At 56.9% G+C, this 14,209-nt stretch overlaps 5 protein-coding genes across 5 annotated transcripts; 3 read left to right on the forward strand and 2 right to left on the reverse strand.

The window, feature by feature from the left end:
- The first annotated feature begins 1,708 nt into the window (after positions 1-1,708).
- B0H64DRAFT_78136 (raptor N-terminal caspase like domain-containing protein) lies at positions 1,709-6,700 on the forward strand. The gene is made up of 4 exons (XM_062808750.1): positions 1,709-2,409; positions 2,675-3,614; positions 3,676-6,358; positions 6,427-6,700. Exons 1-4 carry the CDS (start codon positions 1,837-1,839, stop codon positions 6,635-6,637), a joined length of 4,407 nt encoding a protein of 1,468 aa, XP_062662072.1. The 5' UTR covers positions 1,709-1,836; the 3' UTR covers positions 6,638-6,700.
- Positions 6,701-7,490: 790 nt separating this feature from the next.
- B0H64DRAFT_318367 (thioredoxin-like protein) lies at positions 7,491-8,331 on the reverse strand (the record flags this gene model as incomplete). Its single annotated transcript, XM_062800383.1, has 2 exons — positions 7,491-8,208; positions 8,267-8,331. 2 exons carry the CDS (start codon positions 8,329-8,331, stop codon positions 7,491-7,493), a joined length of 783 nt encoding a protein of 260 aa, XP_062662073.1.
- A 331-nt stretch (positions 8,332-8,662) lies between these two features.
- B0H64DRAFT_385499 (40S ribosomal protein S27) lies at positions 8,663-9,897 on the forward strand. The gene is made up of 3 exons (XM_062803078.1): positions 8,663-8,853; positions 9,116-9,178; positions 9,238-9,897. The coding sequence occupies exons 1-3, from the start codon at positions 8,851-8,853 to the stop codon at positions 9,418-9,420; spliced, it is 249 nt and encodes an 82-aa protein (XP_062662074.1). The 5' UTR covers positions 8,663-8,850; the 3' UTR covers positions 9,421-9,897.
- An 805-nt stretch (positions 9,898-10,702) lies between these two features.
- B0H64DRAFT_385504 (ribonucleotide reductase inhibitor-domain-containing protein) lies at positions 10,703-12,219 on the forward strand. Its single transcript, XM_062803079.1, has one exon. It carries the CDS (start codon positions 10,900-10,902, stop codon positions 11,911-11,913), a length of 1,014 nt encoding a protein of 337 aa, XP_062662075.1. The 5' UTR covers positions 10,703-10,899; the 3' UTR covers positions 11,914-12,219.
- A 155-nt stretch (positions 12,220-12,374) lies between these two features.
- Positions 12,375-14,162, reverse strand: B0H64DRAFT_385506 (uncharacterized protein). Its single transcript, XM_062803080.1, has 2 exons — positions 13,860-14,162; positions 12,375-13,719 (listed from the first exon to the last, which is right to left on the reverse strand). The coding sequence occupies exons 1-2, from the start codon at positions 14,108-14,110 to the stop codon at positions 12,510-12,512; spliced, it is 1,461 nt and encodes a 486-aa protein (XP_062662076.1). The 5' UTR covers positions 14,111-14,162; the 3' UTR covers positions 12,375-12,509.
- Positions 14,163-14,209: the final 47 nt, after the last annotated feature.

Below are 14,209 nucleotides of genomic sequence, written 5' to 3' on the forward strand. Positions count from 1 at the left end.
CGAGAAGCACTCCCCTTCGGACCACTCATCGCTCGGTGTTTCCGGCACACGCAGCAGCATTTTGGCACAGTGAGAGGCGCTGCTTGGAAATCTTACGTAGGTTTCTGGCTCAAGTAACAATTGCACACAGCCTGCCTCTCAGGTCCCCCGCGGCTGATTCTATTAATGGAGCTGCCCTTCCAGCTGACATTTGTCTTGCCGATCTCAACGGTCCTGCTCAGCCGGCAGACCAACAGAATAACCATTTCTGCGCCAGGAAATGTCAAAAGGCTCGAAGGTGACCATTTGCGTCTTTCACAGGAGCAAGTCTTTCCAGGAACGGAACGCATTTAAACGTGCGTGGTTGCCATCGGCCTTTCGTTACAGAAGGATCTTTTTCGATGTCACTGTGCCGTTGGTTCGGTGCCGACAAACCGGTCCCGCTCTCATGCAAATCATCGCCGGTTGTGGGATCCACTGCCGGTCGAGCGGCGTTTGTCGGTGGACGGCAAGTTCCCTCTCATTAGTGCATTCAGCTAGGGCCCTTTGAACTCAGACATGGAAAAGGGCTGAGGTTGATAAACGTCTTCTCTCTCTGCTTGCTTGCCGATTAGTGAGTTATGTATCGAACCTGTTTTATGTCTGTGCTCTGTCTCGTTCCGACCAGGGTGACATTGGACCCCGGCTTGGGCTGTTTCATGTTTCGCCTTAGCGAGATACTTTGGACCACTCAAGTGCCATGGCCCAACTGCTTGGTCTGACAGGAATCATGAGTGTGAGGGAAAAGAAGTCGGCAATGGAATTGATGAGCTGAATACGAACATTGAACAAAATGGCAAACGATCCTCTTTCTTTTATTTCCCATGCCTTCTTCCTCTTTTTTTTTAGGACGTTACCCAGCGAAGAAGAGAGCTCGACGTTCAACGAAGAAAGGGTCATGTCTCTCTGTTTGGGTTTCACTGAGTCTCGAGTCAGCCTGATGATAGAGTAATTGGCACAGCCGAGCCAGTCTGGGTGTGGTCTCCCAAGCCTGAGAACCAAACCGTTGATTTGACGTTGTCTCGGTTCTGACACTCTTGTTTCTGTTAACTGGTAGTTACTCGTTTGTGTGGTTTTGTGTTGCCAATAATATGTTTTCGTATTGCTCGGTCTTCGATGTGTTCAGCACTGACCGCCCGTTCCCCGGTGTCTTGCTTTTTGTGACTGGCCTCAGTGGCCGACAATTGAAAGGAGTGAATGTGTTGTCACGTGTCAGACTCTCCAGGCAAGACGCGCCTGCCGATGTGAGGCTGAATTGCGTCGGCCAGCCTGCTGCCACATATTCTGTTCATCGGGTAGGGAGGCTCGTGATAGGTTGGCGTTCGTGGGGTCCAGTTCCACTTCTTTCCGGGGACGTGCGGTCAAAGTCGTACGAATTGCACAGGAACGACTTGGACGAGCCAAGCCCGCGTGTGTGCTGGAGTCTCGACCGCGCTGAACGACGTCAACCCGACCGTTCCAGCCGCTTTCCACACAACCTACCTGCGACTTCGCAACTCGTTGAATCGATCGAAACCAGCATCCCTTGTGTCGGCAACCTTGCGCCCCCGACTATCGGGTAGACACAAGGTCGATAGGCACGAGTGTCGCTTTGCTTTTGATGTTTGCGTGTTATTAATTAGGTACTTCATCACTGTCGCTGTCGCTGCTGCGGTTGAGTGCTCAGGCAAGTCAGCTTGGACTCGAGACTACACCCACCCGACACAGCCCGCACTGTCGCCCGCAACCCGCAGCAGACGAAACTCTGCCCCACCTCCGAATTCTGGTCGACTTCTTTTCTGGATCATGACGGGGTTTGTCCGCCGCCCATAGTTCACCATGACGGCCATTTCTCTCGACGTGCCGCAGCCTGCCCAGCATGGCCGAGGGCAGAGCTCGGCTCAATTCTCTCGGACTGCTACGCTGGCCGCCTCCGCTGCTTCCTCTCCAGCCCGCCACCCCGGATCTTTCTCCCGGCAGACCACCCATGCCATGTCGCACCTACAAGCTCAGTATGCCGAAGCCTCCGCGTCGGCGTTGGCGCCGCAGCCAAACGGCAATGCGCGCGCCGTCTCACCTGGCCATGCGCCCATGCGCCCCGGGCAGCCTCTTGCCAATGGAAGACGAAACACATCGCCGATCCCCTCCTCCTCACGACGACCCTCGAGCGCGCCCGGAGACAGTCAAGCTGTCGCGTCGGGTAGCCGCGTTGACGACGGACATGTCGAAGAGAGCAGCCGTTCCCTTGTTGCGAGACCGACCAAACCGCCTTTACTCCGATCCAAGAGCGAGCACCACCCACGTTATGACGAGGCGGACGACGATGTTGAGGAGGAATATTATGACCTGGGCGCCCGGCATGGTTTTGAGGACCACTACCTCTCCGAGGATGTCATCGCCCACCTTGCCAATGTAAGTGGCACATTTGTTACAATAATGGTGACGGCGGTTGGTGCATAGTCTGGAGGCCAGTGTACTCTCGATCTGCCGCCACCGTATATCCAGGCCTGTCTGTGTAGACTTAAAATCTACTCTGGATAGCGTCCGGATAGGTCTCGCATGCCCCGTGCTTGCAGTGGTTTCTCGCGGTGTGCTGCGCCTGGCCTGAAAGGACCTTGGGTGCCGAGATCAAAGGGGCAAAGTTGCCAGGGAAAGGTGTGGCTGACGTGCTTTGCAGAACTGGTACATGTACTTTACCGACAAGCGCCATGAAACGACGGGAAAGCCCAAGACACCTGCTTTTGAGCTTCAGGACTGGCGCATGCGTGATCGACTCAAGACGGTGTCCGCCGCTATCGCTGTGTGCCTAAATATCGGCGTGGAGCCGCCGGATCAGCTGCGGACCGCACCCGGTGCCAAACTCGAGGCCTGGCAAGATCCGACTGTCCCACCAGTGAGCAAGGCGCTCGAAAACATTGGCAAGTCGCTACAGGCGCAATACGAAACCCTGGCGCTCCGAACCCGCTATAAGCAGTACCTTGACCCGTCCATCGAGGAGACCAAGAAATTCTGCATCTCCCTTCGCCGAAATGCGAAGGACGAGCGAGTCCTCTTCCACTACAACGGCCACGGGGTACCGAAACCCACTGCTTCTGGCGAGATCTGGGTCTTCAACAAGAACTACACGCAATACATCCCAGTATCGTTGTACGACCTCCAGCAATGGCTTCAAGCTCCCACCATCTTCGTGTGGGACTGCTCCGAGGCGACAAACATCCTCAAGAATTACCACAAATTCGTCGAGAAGCACGAGCAAGAAGATGAGGAACAGGCGCTCAAGGACCCGAACCACGAGAAGACTAACTACCGTCCCTACATCCATTTGGCAGCTTGCGATTCCAAGGAGAATCTGCCAACGAACCCCCTTCTTCCCGCCGATCTTTTTACCTGCTGCTTGACGACCCCGATCGAGATGGCTCTCTGGTTCTTTGTTTTACAGAACCCGCTTGACACCAGTGTTTCTCCCGAGAGGGCACGGAAGCTTCCCGGGAGACTCCAGGAACGACGGACGCCTTTGGGGGAGTTGAACTGGATTTTCACCGCTATTACGGACACTATCGCCTGGACGACCCTTCCGCGCCCTTTGTTCCGCAAGTTCTTCCGTCAAGACTTAATGGGTGAGCATCCCTCCGCTTCTGATTCCCTTACCTTGAACGAATACTGATTCAACCCCCACAGTGGCGGCCTTGTTCCGCAACTTTCTCCTGGCGCAGCGAATCATGCCTGTGTACGGGTGCAACCCTCAGTCTTATCCCGAGCTTCCCGATACCCGGCGACACCCTCTCTGGGAGAGCTGGGACCTTGCTGTTGACATGGCTCTAGCCCAACTACCGATGTTGGAGAGACGGGAAGCCGATGGCGTCCCGTATGAATACGTCAACTCGACTTTCTTCACAGAGCAGCTCACAGCTTTCGAGATCTACTTGACCAGGGGCGACGCGGTCTCTCAAAAGCCACCGGAACAGCTGCCCGTAGTTCTCCAGGTTCTCCTTAGTCAGCAGCACCGGCTCCGAGCTCTGATCCTTCTGGGCAGATTCCTTGACCTCGGCCCCTGGGCCGTGCAGCTGGCCCTGAGTATAGGCATCTTCCCCTATGTGCTGAAGCTATTGCAATCGGCTGCCCAAGAACTCAAGCCTGTCATGGTTTTTATCTGGACCCGCGTCTTGGCTGTGGACATCTCGTGCCAACAAGACTTGATCAAGGACAACGGCTACACTTACTTTGCGGCTATAATGAAGCCGCAAGAGACGTTTCCGGTCGTCGGCGTGGTGGTTTTGGATGAGCACAAGGCAATGTGCGCGTTCATTCTGGCCATGCTATGCAAGGGCTTCAAACCTGGTCAGATCGTTTGCAACTCGACTGACATCATGACCTACTGCCTACATCACATCGAGCACCCCGAGAATCCTCTGCTCCGCCAATGGTCGTGCCTCTGCATCAGCCAGTTGTGGAGGGATCTTCCAGACGCGAAGTGGAGAGGCATTCGGGAGAATGCTCACTTGAAACTGTCGTACCTAATCAAGGACCACTGTCCCGAGGTTCGCGCCGCCATGGCGCACGCCATGACCACCTTCCTCGGCATCCCCGATATAACCGATGAGGTGGCAAGGATCGAGGAAGGTATCGCTTGGGCGATGCTGGAGCTGGCGACTGACGGCAGTCCTATTGTTCGGAAGGAACTTCTCGTCTTTTTTTCTCACTTTGTTCTTCGCTACGAGAGCAAGTTCTTGGTTGCCGCCTACGAACAGCTTCTCGAGGAGAAGGAATACCAGTTGTCGTCTCCGCTAGAGGACGGCCTGGATCACAAGATGGGCCTGCATTTTGCGCGGCGCGAGAACCGTGAGAGAGACGGAACCATCACACCTACTGCGTTTGGTGTGGCCCACGATTCGGTCTTTGCGGCATGCTGGAAGCACATCAACATCTTGAGCGTTGATCCCCACCCCGAGGTTCAGAGGGACGCGACCAATATCTTGGACTACGTCCACCACGCGCTGCTGCACTCTCCTGTCGGCGCTCAAGCGCAATCTCTCATGGACGAGATCCTCCGGCGCGCTAGAAAAGTGTCGAGGGGTGACATGAGCCAGAGAATCAGCGTTGCCGGCACCCGCACTGCGGCAGCCCAGCCAATGCCATCCCCCGGTCTTCTCAAGCGGACAGCGAGCTACCTATTCGGGCCGCTCATGGGGACTCTCGATGCCGCCGCTAATGCTCCATCCCCCCCAGCAACACCCAGCTTGCAGAGGTCGTTCTCCCAACGAAGCCGTAAGGGACCGAGTCACGAAAACGCCCCGCCTGAGCAGCACGACCAGGTCACATCCCCATCAAACTACCATATTGCCAACGAGCCGCTCTGTGCCGGTTACCAGGAGCGCCAGCTCAGAGAGACACCTACCCTCCCCCTGGCCAGCACATTCTTGGACTGGTCAACCGAGTATTTCCGCGAGCCTCAAATGAAGGCGCCCGAAGCCGAGGAACCCGGCAGCAACGAGTATAACGAGCGGTTGTGGCGACGAGCACGCAATGAGGCTGTTCTTAGAGAGACGCAGCCGCAAAAGACTCACGCCCGGACGCACAAATGGAACGGCCAAGCGGGTGTCATCCTCACTGGCTCGCAGCCATCCAAGATGACTTTCCACCAGTTTGAGAATCACATTGCCGTCGCCGACGACGGAAACACCATCACAATCTGGGACTGGAAGACTAATTCCCGCAAGAGCCGCTTCTCCAACGGCAACCCCGAAGGATCCAAGATCTCGGACATGCGGTTCATCAATGAGGATGACCAGGCTCTCCTCATGACTGGCTCTTCGGATGGTGTCATTCGCATTTACCACAACTATGACAACGAGGCAGATGTCGAACTCGCGTCATCATGGCGCGCGCTTACCCACATGGTCCCATCTAACGTCAACTCCGGGATGGTCTTCGACTGGCAGCAGGTTAACGGCCAAGTGCTGGTGGCCGGCGATGAGCGAGTCATCCGGATATGGAACGCGGGCCATGAGATGTGCACGCACGAGATACCAGCGCGATCTGGTTCCTGTGTGACAGCGTTGGCGTCGGACCAGATGACGGGCAACATCTTTGTCGCCGGCTTTGGAGACGGCGCCATCCGCGTCTTTGACGCGCGCATGAAGCCGCAGGAGACCATGGTTCGCAAGTGGAAGGACGAAAGCAGGCAATGGGTGCGCTCCGTACACATGCAGCGCGGCGGCCAGCGCGAGCTGTTGTCTGCCAGCCGCAACGGCAAGGTTCACCTCTGGGACATCCGCATGGAGCAGCCGCTCAAAACGTTCCAGACAACCAAGGATGTGTTACGAACTGCGAGCACCCACGAGCATCTGCCCGTTTTTGCTGTGTAAGTGCCCCCCCCCCCCCCCGCCGGACTTCTTTTCGTGAGCCAGAAACTGACCGCTTATCGAACAGTGGCACCTCGGCGCACCTCGTCAAGGTCTTTGACTTTGATGGACACGAAATCACTCGCGTCGAGCCCTACTCTGGCTTCCTGGGCCACAAGGCCGCTCCGCTCACCGCCACCGCGTTCCACCCGCACCGTATGCTTCTAGGCTGTGCCGCCCGTGGCGACCACCATGTCAGCCTTTATGCATGTGGCAATGAGAGGGTTGGCCCGTTCTGAGGAATGTTTCCCTGTTTGCCTTTTTCTTTCTCTCCTTTTTGTTTCCTTGGCACCAACTGCATTGCATGTTTCTTTCAGGGTTGGCTGGCATGGTGGGAGACACTACTGGTTATATCGGCAACTTCTCATTCCCCCTGGTTCTTCGGCGTTTGGAGGGCATGCGGTCGGAGGGATACCAAGTGGCGTTTCGGGTACAGGCATAACCTGAGTCGGAACGGATCTAGGGAGTTTCTCAGCGACGTTCTTGCGCTGCGGCTATTGGTGGCGCTAATTAATACCTTCATGGCCACTGACTCGTCCTAGTTCTGGGATCTTTGGGCTCGAATGTCGTGGTTTAAGTTTAGACTCCACGTCGAGCTGCTTTTCTACTTCCGCCACTTGCTAGGGTTTGTGATTTCTTGATTGCATTACTGTGGTATGTGTCTGGCTGGCATGCTAGTGTGCTTCTTCTTGTAGATGATCTAACTAAAGCCTTGACATGGAACCCTTCATTCAGCTGAGCTCGCCGCGGTCATTTCATTTCTTATGGCCACCGACGTTTCGTTGAAGGAGTCGGATCATCAGTACGCCTGCATAAAACGGACGCTGCGGTAGAAAGGAAAAGGGGAACGGGGTCTTAAGCTCGCGAAGTCACGTCCAACAAGACTTCCCCTTGCCCGTGGGCTACTTCGATCACCACAGAAGGGGATTCGCTTGGCCGACCGCTCTCAATCCGGGGCCCGCATTCATCAATTGAGCGGCCCAGAGAGCTTGTCCTCCCTTGACTGGATTCTTACTGGCCAGCCACACGTCCTTGAAATCACACGAGTCACTCATGCCGAATGAGTCACCCCGCCGACTGATGATCTACCTATCAATCCCAATCATCGTCGTCATCGCCGGGTTTCATCCCATCCCGGCTGCTCTTGATACCCCTGCCCCCACCCGCAATCCTCTCCTCCTCGGCATCCTCCGCCGCCCTCCTGCGCTTGAGCACGCGCATATCGCTGTCCTTCAGCGCGCCCACCTCGACCAGTATCTTATCCAGGTCGAGCATGCTCATGCGGACCCCGCCCACCGTCGCCAGCGTGACGACCTGCTTGACGAGGTCCCCCTTGTCGTAGACCAGGATGGTCGGGCAGTTGCGCTCCGGGTAGCCCTCGATGGCCTTGTCGGCGCGCATCTCGCAGAACTTGATGTCGCCGTACTCGCGCGCCGCCTGCCGCCAGAGCTCCGACAGCACGCGCGACTCGACGTTGCTGCCCTGCGGCGAGGCCAGGTTGACGAGCACGGGGCCCGACTGCGAGGCGATCGTCACCTCGCGCTCGTAGTCCGGCTTGGAGAGCGGGTAGACCGAGCCGTGCACCGACGTCTTCTGTAGTGCCGAGAGCTCCTGCATGCGCTTCTGCCGGTAGGTCTCGAGGAAGGCCTCGTCTTCTTCGTCTTCGAGGTCCGAGAGGTCGGATAGGTCCTTGCCTTCGAGCCGGTTCTCGTGCGCGAGCCGCCGCCCCTCGAGGATGGCTTCTTCGATGAGCGGGGTTGGGGAGGGCGGCTTCTCGGGGATGACGCCGTGCTTGCGGAGGATGTCGTTCCTGTGAGTCATGCTGTTAATAATGAACTAAAAGGATCACACGGCCAGGCCGGTCTGACCATTCTGTGTCGGCATTGGGGTCATCTATGGGAACTGCGATCCGTTGTTCTGTTGGTGCTGCCATTTTGGAAGCTGTCTTGGGGGTTGCGCCGTAATTTCTTTCGGGGTGTTTTAGTTTGTCATACACAAACAACTCCCAGAAACTGCAAACAATCGGTCGGTGACGGCAGACAAGCTCGATGTTATGAGATATTGCTGCCTAATAGTTGTTCATCGAAGCATTCGCGTCTTCGAAGTGAAGACGTACGTACCCCAAACGCCCCCACCTCGAATGTTCACCCCACCATGCCTGCTGTTCCGCACTGCCCAAAAGGTAGCCCCACTTTGACTTGCATCAACAGGGGTTAACCCACTTCTCATTGGTCACGCGAGCAAGCCCTAACAGACTTGCTCCAAGGCTAGCCAAATTTGCCTTTTGCTCCTCACAGACCCAAATTTGGCCTCTCGAACTTTCGTTCCTGCTGGGCCGCCTGAAAATCCCGTTCGCAACCATCAACGAGCCAGAGTCTGCCGCCAACCCCATCCAGATTTCATCAATCAAGCTACTGCTCGTCCTTTCGACATTCGGAAGTAATCAGTCAAGATGGTAAGAAGCCGAAACTCTGCCCGATTTTTTCGCCATCCTGCCCGTTCGATGTCCCCTCGCGAGTCACGAGCCCTGCGTCAACACCACATCACGCCGGGAGGAACTCAATTTTGGAGCCGACCACCGGACTTTGGCCACGACCCAAAATTGCGGCGTGATACGAGGCACTTGCGGGGAACATGGGACTTTCGACGGGCAGGAGGAGGAACTGATGGCTGATGGTTAGAGGGCGTTATGCTGACGGATGATTTCTCACGAAAAGGTTCTCGCCGTTGATCTCCTCAACCCCAGCCCGGCTGCTGAGGCCCGCAAGCACAAGCTCAAGGTACGCCGAGATGCCGGCAAAGCCCCCGCCCCTCGGTCGATAATGCTGACAATATGCAGACCCTTGTGCCCGGTCCCCGCTCCTTCTTCATGGACGTCAAGTGCCCCGGGTGCTTCACCATCACCACCGTCTTCTCGCACGCCCAAACCGTCGTCATCTGCCAGGGCTGCACGACCGTCCTCTGCCAGCCGACCGGTGGCAAGGCTAGGCTCACGGAGGGCTGCTCGTTCCGGAGGAAGTAAGCGGTTCGCTCGCGACTGTTTTCTTTCTTTGGGCATCATGGCATGGTAATGGGGGTCATCTCGGTATCTGCAAGGCTGGTTCGAGTTGGGCGTCTAGACACATTACTCTCGATCGTCAAAATCAATCTCATTTGCGGATAGAAGATGGATTCGCCAAAAATCACCCCGCACAACAATCTGGGAGGGCGTTTGGGGTCCGGATATCTAGCATCATCGACTTCTCCGACTTTCTCTCGATCTGCGTTTTCCGATCGTTCGTCTTGTCTTTTGCTGTACAGGCAGGTGATACTGCATGGGAGGATCGCTGGCAGAGGCATTCTCACAAGCGTCTAGACTCTCTTGCCACGGGCGGGTGGTAGGGCTGCTAAACGCGAGGACGTGGAGCGCTGAGGACCGCCGAGGGCCTCGGTGCGGTGAAAGAAAAAAGGGGGCATCATTGTTGCTTTACGACGACAAATTGACGAGATTCCATGACCAGCTAATATGTTGGATTGATGTGAGTGACTGCCTACGTTGCGGCACAGTTGGGTGGTGCCTCCGTGTTTCCGGGCGGCCCAGCAGCACCACCCGGGGCAAGCCAACGAACCTGCGACGTCTTGTGTGTGAAGCAGTCGAATGGAGTGTAATGTCGCAATAACGTAGATGCGAGCAAGTTCACGGAAGATGCGGAGTGTTGGTTGGGCGGAGTATGGTATTTTTGGACTTGTTTCACAACAACCAGGCCAACTCCAGGCCATAACCCCGGATGAGATATCCCACCCCGAGCCTCCCGGCCAATTCCCAACGTGCTGCGCCAAAATAAAGTGTTTCATACAGCATACGGCCGCGCCTTGGGCCACTGACGATGTGTTCTGGATGAACTTATTTCCTAAAACCGAGAACCCTCAGCCACGCTAATGAAGCCAGGGACCGTGATGTTCGTTTCACTAAAGGAAGCCTTGCCAACTAACAGTCAGCAACTTAGGTACTGATATGAGAATCATCCTGCCTGAATAGCCAAGGGATTATGAAGTACCACGGAAGGTGCATTGTTACGGATATTAGGCGAGAAACAACAAAGTTGAATCCAGCTCCATGAAATGAAAGAGCTTGAGAGTGAGGCACATCCATTTCCGGCAGTTGGCCCCCTGTCTGACCTTCAGCACCGGACGCCGAGGCTGCACGTCCCAGCCCCGACTCCCAGCCCCGGAGAATCGACCAATCCCATGCAAGCTGATCCAATTAACGCGTCAAAACACGCTTGTCGCGCCTTGTTTTTGCAGAGGCCCCCACAGTCGATTACCGAATCGGTCAGCTCCCTTTGAGGTCATTTGGTTTCGGCTGCAGCCCCAGCCTCCCAGGGGCTCTTTGTTCTTTTCCCCTCGATGCACCTCCCAACTACCCCCCATTAAGTCATTCTCGTGGGGTTCGACACAATCACTCGAGTCCTCTCCGACACAGTATCCCAAAACTATTCAAATCATCAAACAGGTTGAAGAAATGGCTGGTCCTCGCACGAAGCGGCAATTCGCCGGCGCAGCCAGTGATCCTGCGCAACGGTCCATCACCTCATTCTTCAATCGGGCTACGAATACCGCTCCTTCGGCCGACGCCGCCTCAAAAACGTCAAGCCAATCGACTTTCGACGGCCCTCCTATCCCAACACAAGTCCAAACCGACCTTTTAAATGTCGGCATGCGGGTGCGCAAGGCCATCCCAGAAGGCTACAAGACCGGCAGCGCCTACAGCGGCTTCACGCTCTGGGCTGAAGACAACAACAACAGCAACCCCACCACCACCGGCGACTCCTACCCAACCTCCACCAACCCCAGCGCAGCACCCACCTCTTCCTTGCGCGAACTGGAACCTTTCTGCGGCATCAACCGAGTCGGCGGCCTCGCCTTCCAGCCCTCCCACAGCAACAACACCAACACAAATTACCAGCCCACCAACGACGACGACTACATGGACGACCCGGACGCCATGCCCGGCCTAACAAGCAGCCAAGACACCATCACCACCATCACCAGCAGCACCTCCCCCTCCCCCGGCCCCCTCAACATCGCCACCGCCTTCGCCCCCCACCCTCCGACAACGACGACGACGCGCAAGCGCATCTTCACGTCAGACGAGGACGACGACGTCAACGGCGCCACCGCAAACAGCAGCAGCACGGCAACGCTCCCCTACCGCGGGCCCGTGCGCCTGAGCAGCGACAGTAGCCCCGAGGCGTGGCTGCTGGAGGAGGAGATCTCGCCGCGCAACGTGACGCCGCCGGCCGGGCTGTGGGAGACGGCGCGCGTGCTGGCCGTGCCGCGGCGGTCGCGCACTGCGGGGGGCAGTGGTGGTGGTGGTGGCAAGGGTTTTGTTGCTGGTGGCGGTGGTAGTGGTGTTGGGGGTGGGCAGGAGGAGAATGTCATGGTTGTGGTGCGGCGGGAGGATGGGAATGATTTTGAGGAGGCGAGCTTCCTGGACTATGGGCTGACGGGGGATGGGCGGATGGAGATTGAGTGAGGTCGGGAGGAAGGGAGGCATGTGCCTGGGGCGGGACGGTCCGTTGATGGTGGTGGGTTAATGGCATTGCGGGCTTGATGGCGTTTTTGTTTCGCACATCTCTGCTGAGCATTGGGCAGAGACGGGTTTGCATTATACCAGGGACGGAGGCGGGTTATGGCTTACTTGCACTTGCATGTGTTTCTGAGGGCGACGGCGTTTAGCAACGGGGACACGGTGGACACACCGATGGGGTTGCATTCTGATTACTGCTCGAGTATACCTACGACGCGTAGCGCGAGCAAATGAAATAAAACATTAAATAAGAGTTGCCTCGTGGAGTGGTGAATGTGGCTCAACGCCGTAGTATCAGTATCAGTGAAAGTCTAAGTAGACGCCTGAGCTTGTAGTAAACTGTGGTTATGATTGTTTACTGGGGGACTCTGGGCTCCAGAACGAGTGACTGTGACCGGGCTCATCAATAACAGGAACTTTTAATGTCCATTAAAATAAATGATTGTATCCTCCCTAAATCCTAAGTTCCTTACCTGTATCGCGCTCCATACACTCTACCTCTCCCGATTATAAAACGAGCAGATGGCATGGCTGTGCCAGACTTACAGCGCCGGAAAAGGGTCCCGAAACTCGAGCAGGTCCCTCTGACCGTAGAACTCACCAGCCACTGTCAGGACCATGTTCAGGGTCGCCCGCATGTTGACCCGGGCTTCGGCCTCGCCCAAGGTGGCCGTTTCCCCGTCGCTAGCGTCATTCTGCTGGTGCTCAGGGGTGTCAACACTAGCCGCGGCTGATGACTCTTCTTCCTGTTGTGTGCCCGAGCTCTCCTCGAGCCGCGCCAGCAGTCGGGCCTTGGCAGCCGCAATGTCAGCCCCGATGTCCTTGTTATCGGCGGTTGCGGGCGGCTCGTCGTCAGTGACCTCGCCCTCATCAACGTCCATGTCCGTCTCCCCATCTTGGTCTTTGCCATCATCAGCGTCAGCGGTGGCGGGGGGTTGACAGCTCGTCGACGTAGCAATAGAGCGCTCCTCCCCATCTTCGTTCAAAACCACCTCCTCGACGAACTCCTCCTCGTCATTCTCATCGCTGTCCCCCTCCAAACCCCCCTCCACCTCCTCCCTCAACGCCTCCATATGCGCGATACTCACCATCATTAGCACGGCCCTCTTGCCCAGCTCCCTCACCCAGCCGACCTCGGCGTAGTCCAGCTCGCCCTGGTCCGGCAGGCGCGCGAGCAGGGCCCAGATCCAGCGGCTGGTGCGCGGGCGGAGCTCGTAGCCGCGGCGGATGAACTTGCCGCCGAGGATCACGCGCAACAGCTTCAGCACGCTCTGGCGGTCCAGCGCGGCGACCTGCGCGGGCAGCGGGTCGGTGTGCCGGATGCGCCTGGTCCACACGCGAAAGGTCCACGACCTGGCGCCGAACGAGCCCACCTCGGTGCCGTGGTCCCGCGGAAGGGCGTCGATGACCGACTGTGGCGGGGCCCGGTGGAGGAGGGCGCGGAGGCGCAGGAAGCGCGCGGTGAGCGAGGCGAAGTAGGCCTTGCGGAGGGCGGCGTTCTGCGCGGCGACGCGGTCGGCTTCGGCGATGGGGAGGATTTCGCCTTCTTCTGCTTCGTCGGGATAGGATGCGGTGGACGGATCCGGGTCGGGCGCTGCGGTGTATGCGCCGTCGTGGTAGTAGCCTCGCGAGTCGCCAACTCCGTCGGCGTAGATGCTGCGGTCGATGGCGTCGGAACCCTGGAGATGGGTAGGGATCTCGGGTCCGGCTTTGGGGGCGACTAGAACATTTGGAACGCCGCTTGCTTCTTTCCTATGAGGTACTTACCATTAGTTTACCATGTTCTTTTTGTCTGTTTGTGGTTTTCACGATTCAGGTTTGGCTGGGGGATGGGAATTGTGATTTAGCAAGTGTTGGATGATGGCGCGATCACGAGAGAATGGAAGGCTTACCGGACTGCTCTGAGATAGGCGAGCGCGTCACCATTCTCTTCAAATTCCAGGTCGTCATCGGATATTTGGGCGGATTCATCGTCATCGAGACCCGGGAAGGCAGCTCGCTGACCGTAGGTTGGATCGGGTTTGCCTTCTGCCTGCTTTGGTTTGGGGTTTTTCTGTTCTCGGCGTCGCTTGTTTGATGACGAATATGATGATTCGTTGTCATCACCAGCTGTGATGACATTGTGATTGCGCTTCGGTCCCATCGTTACTGTTTGGAGCTTTTAACGTTGGATCAACGGATCGCGGTGTTCGCGCATTGAAGTTCAGGAATACTCGGGGTTCGGGAAACCTTGGCATCTCTT

The sequence above is a fragment of the Chaetomium fimeti genome, assembly GCF_033439085.1.
Source record: "Chaetomium fimeti strain CBS 168.71 chromosome Unknown B0H64scaffold_2, whole genome shotgun sequence".
Lineage (NCBI taxonomy): Eukaryota > Fungi > Ascomycota > Sordariomycetes > Sordariales > Chaetomiaceae > Chaetomium > Chaetomium fimeti.

Excerpts from the sequence above, each read along its gene's own strand:
- B0H64DRAFT_385506 (XM_062803080.1), bottom strand. The coding sequence starts at position 14,110 with ATGGGACCGAAGCGCAATCACAATGTCATCACAGCTGGTGATGACAAC. Across the intron at positions 13,720-13,859 it reads GCCTATCTCAGAGCAGTCCG|GAAAGAAGCAAGCGGCGTTC; the intron begins GTAAGCCTTCCA and ends AGTACCTCATAG.
- B0H64DRAFT_385504 (XM_062803079.1), top strand. The coding sequence starts at position 10,900 with ATGGCTGGTCCTCGCACGAAGCGGCAATTCGCCGGCGCAGCCAGTGAT.
- B0H64DRAFT_385499 (XM_062803078.1), top strand. Across the intron at positions 9,179-9,237 it reads CCCGCAAGCACAAGCTCAAG|ACCCTTGTGCCCGGTCCCCG; the intron begins GTACGCCGAGAT and ends GACAATATGCAG.
- B0H64DRAFT_78136 (XM_062808750.1), top strand. The coding sequence starts at position 1,837 with ATGACGGCCATTTCTCTCGACGTGCCGCAGCCTGCCCAGCATGGCCGA. Across the intron at positions 2,410-2,674 it reads TCATCGCCCACCTTGCCAAT|AACTGGTACATGTACTTTAC; the intron begins GTAAGTGGCACA and ends CGTGCTTTGCAG. Across the intron at positions 3,615-3,675 it reads CTTCCGTCAAGACTTAATGG|TGGCGGCCTTGTTCCGCAAC; the intron begins GTGAGCATCCCT and ends CAACCCCCACAG.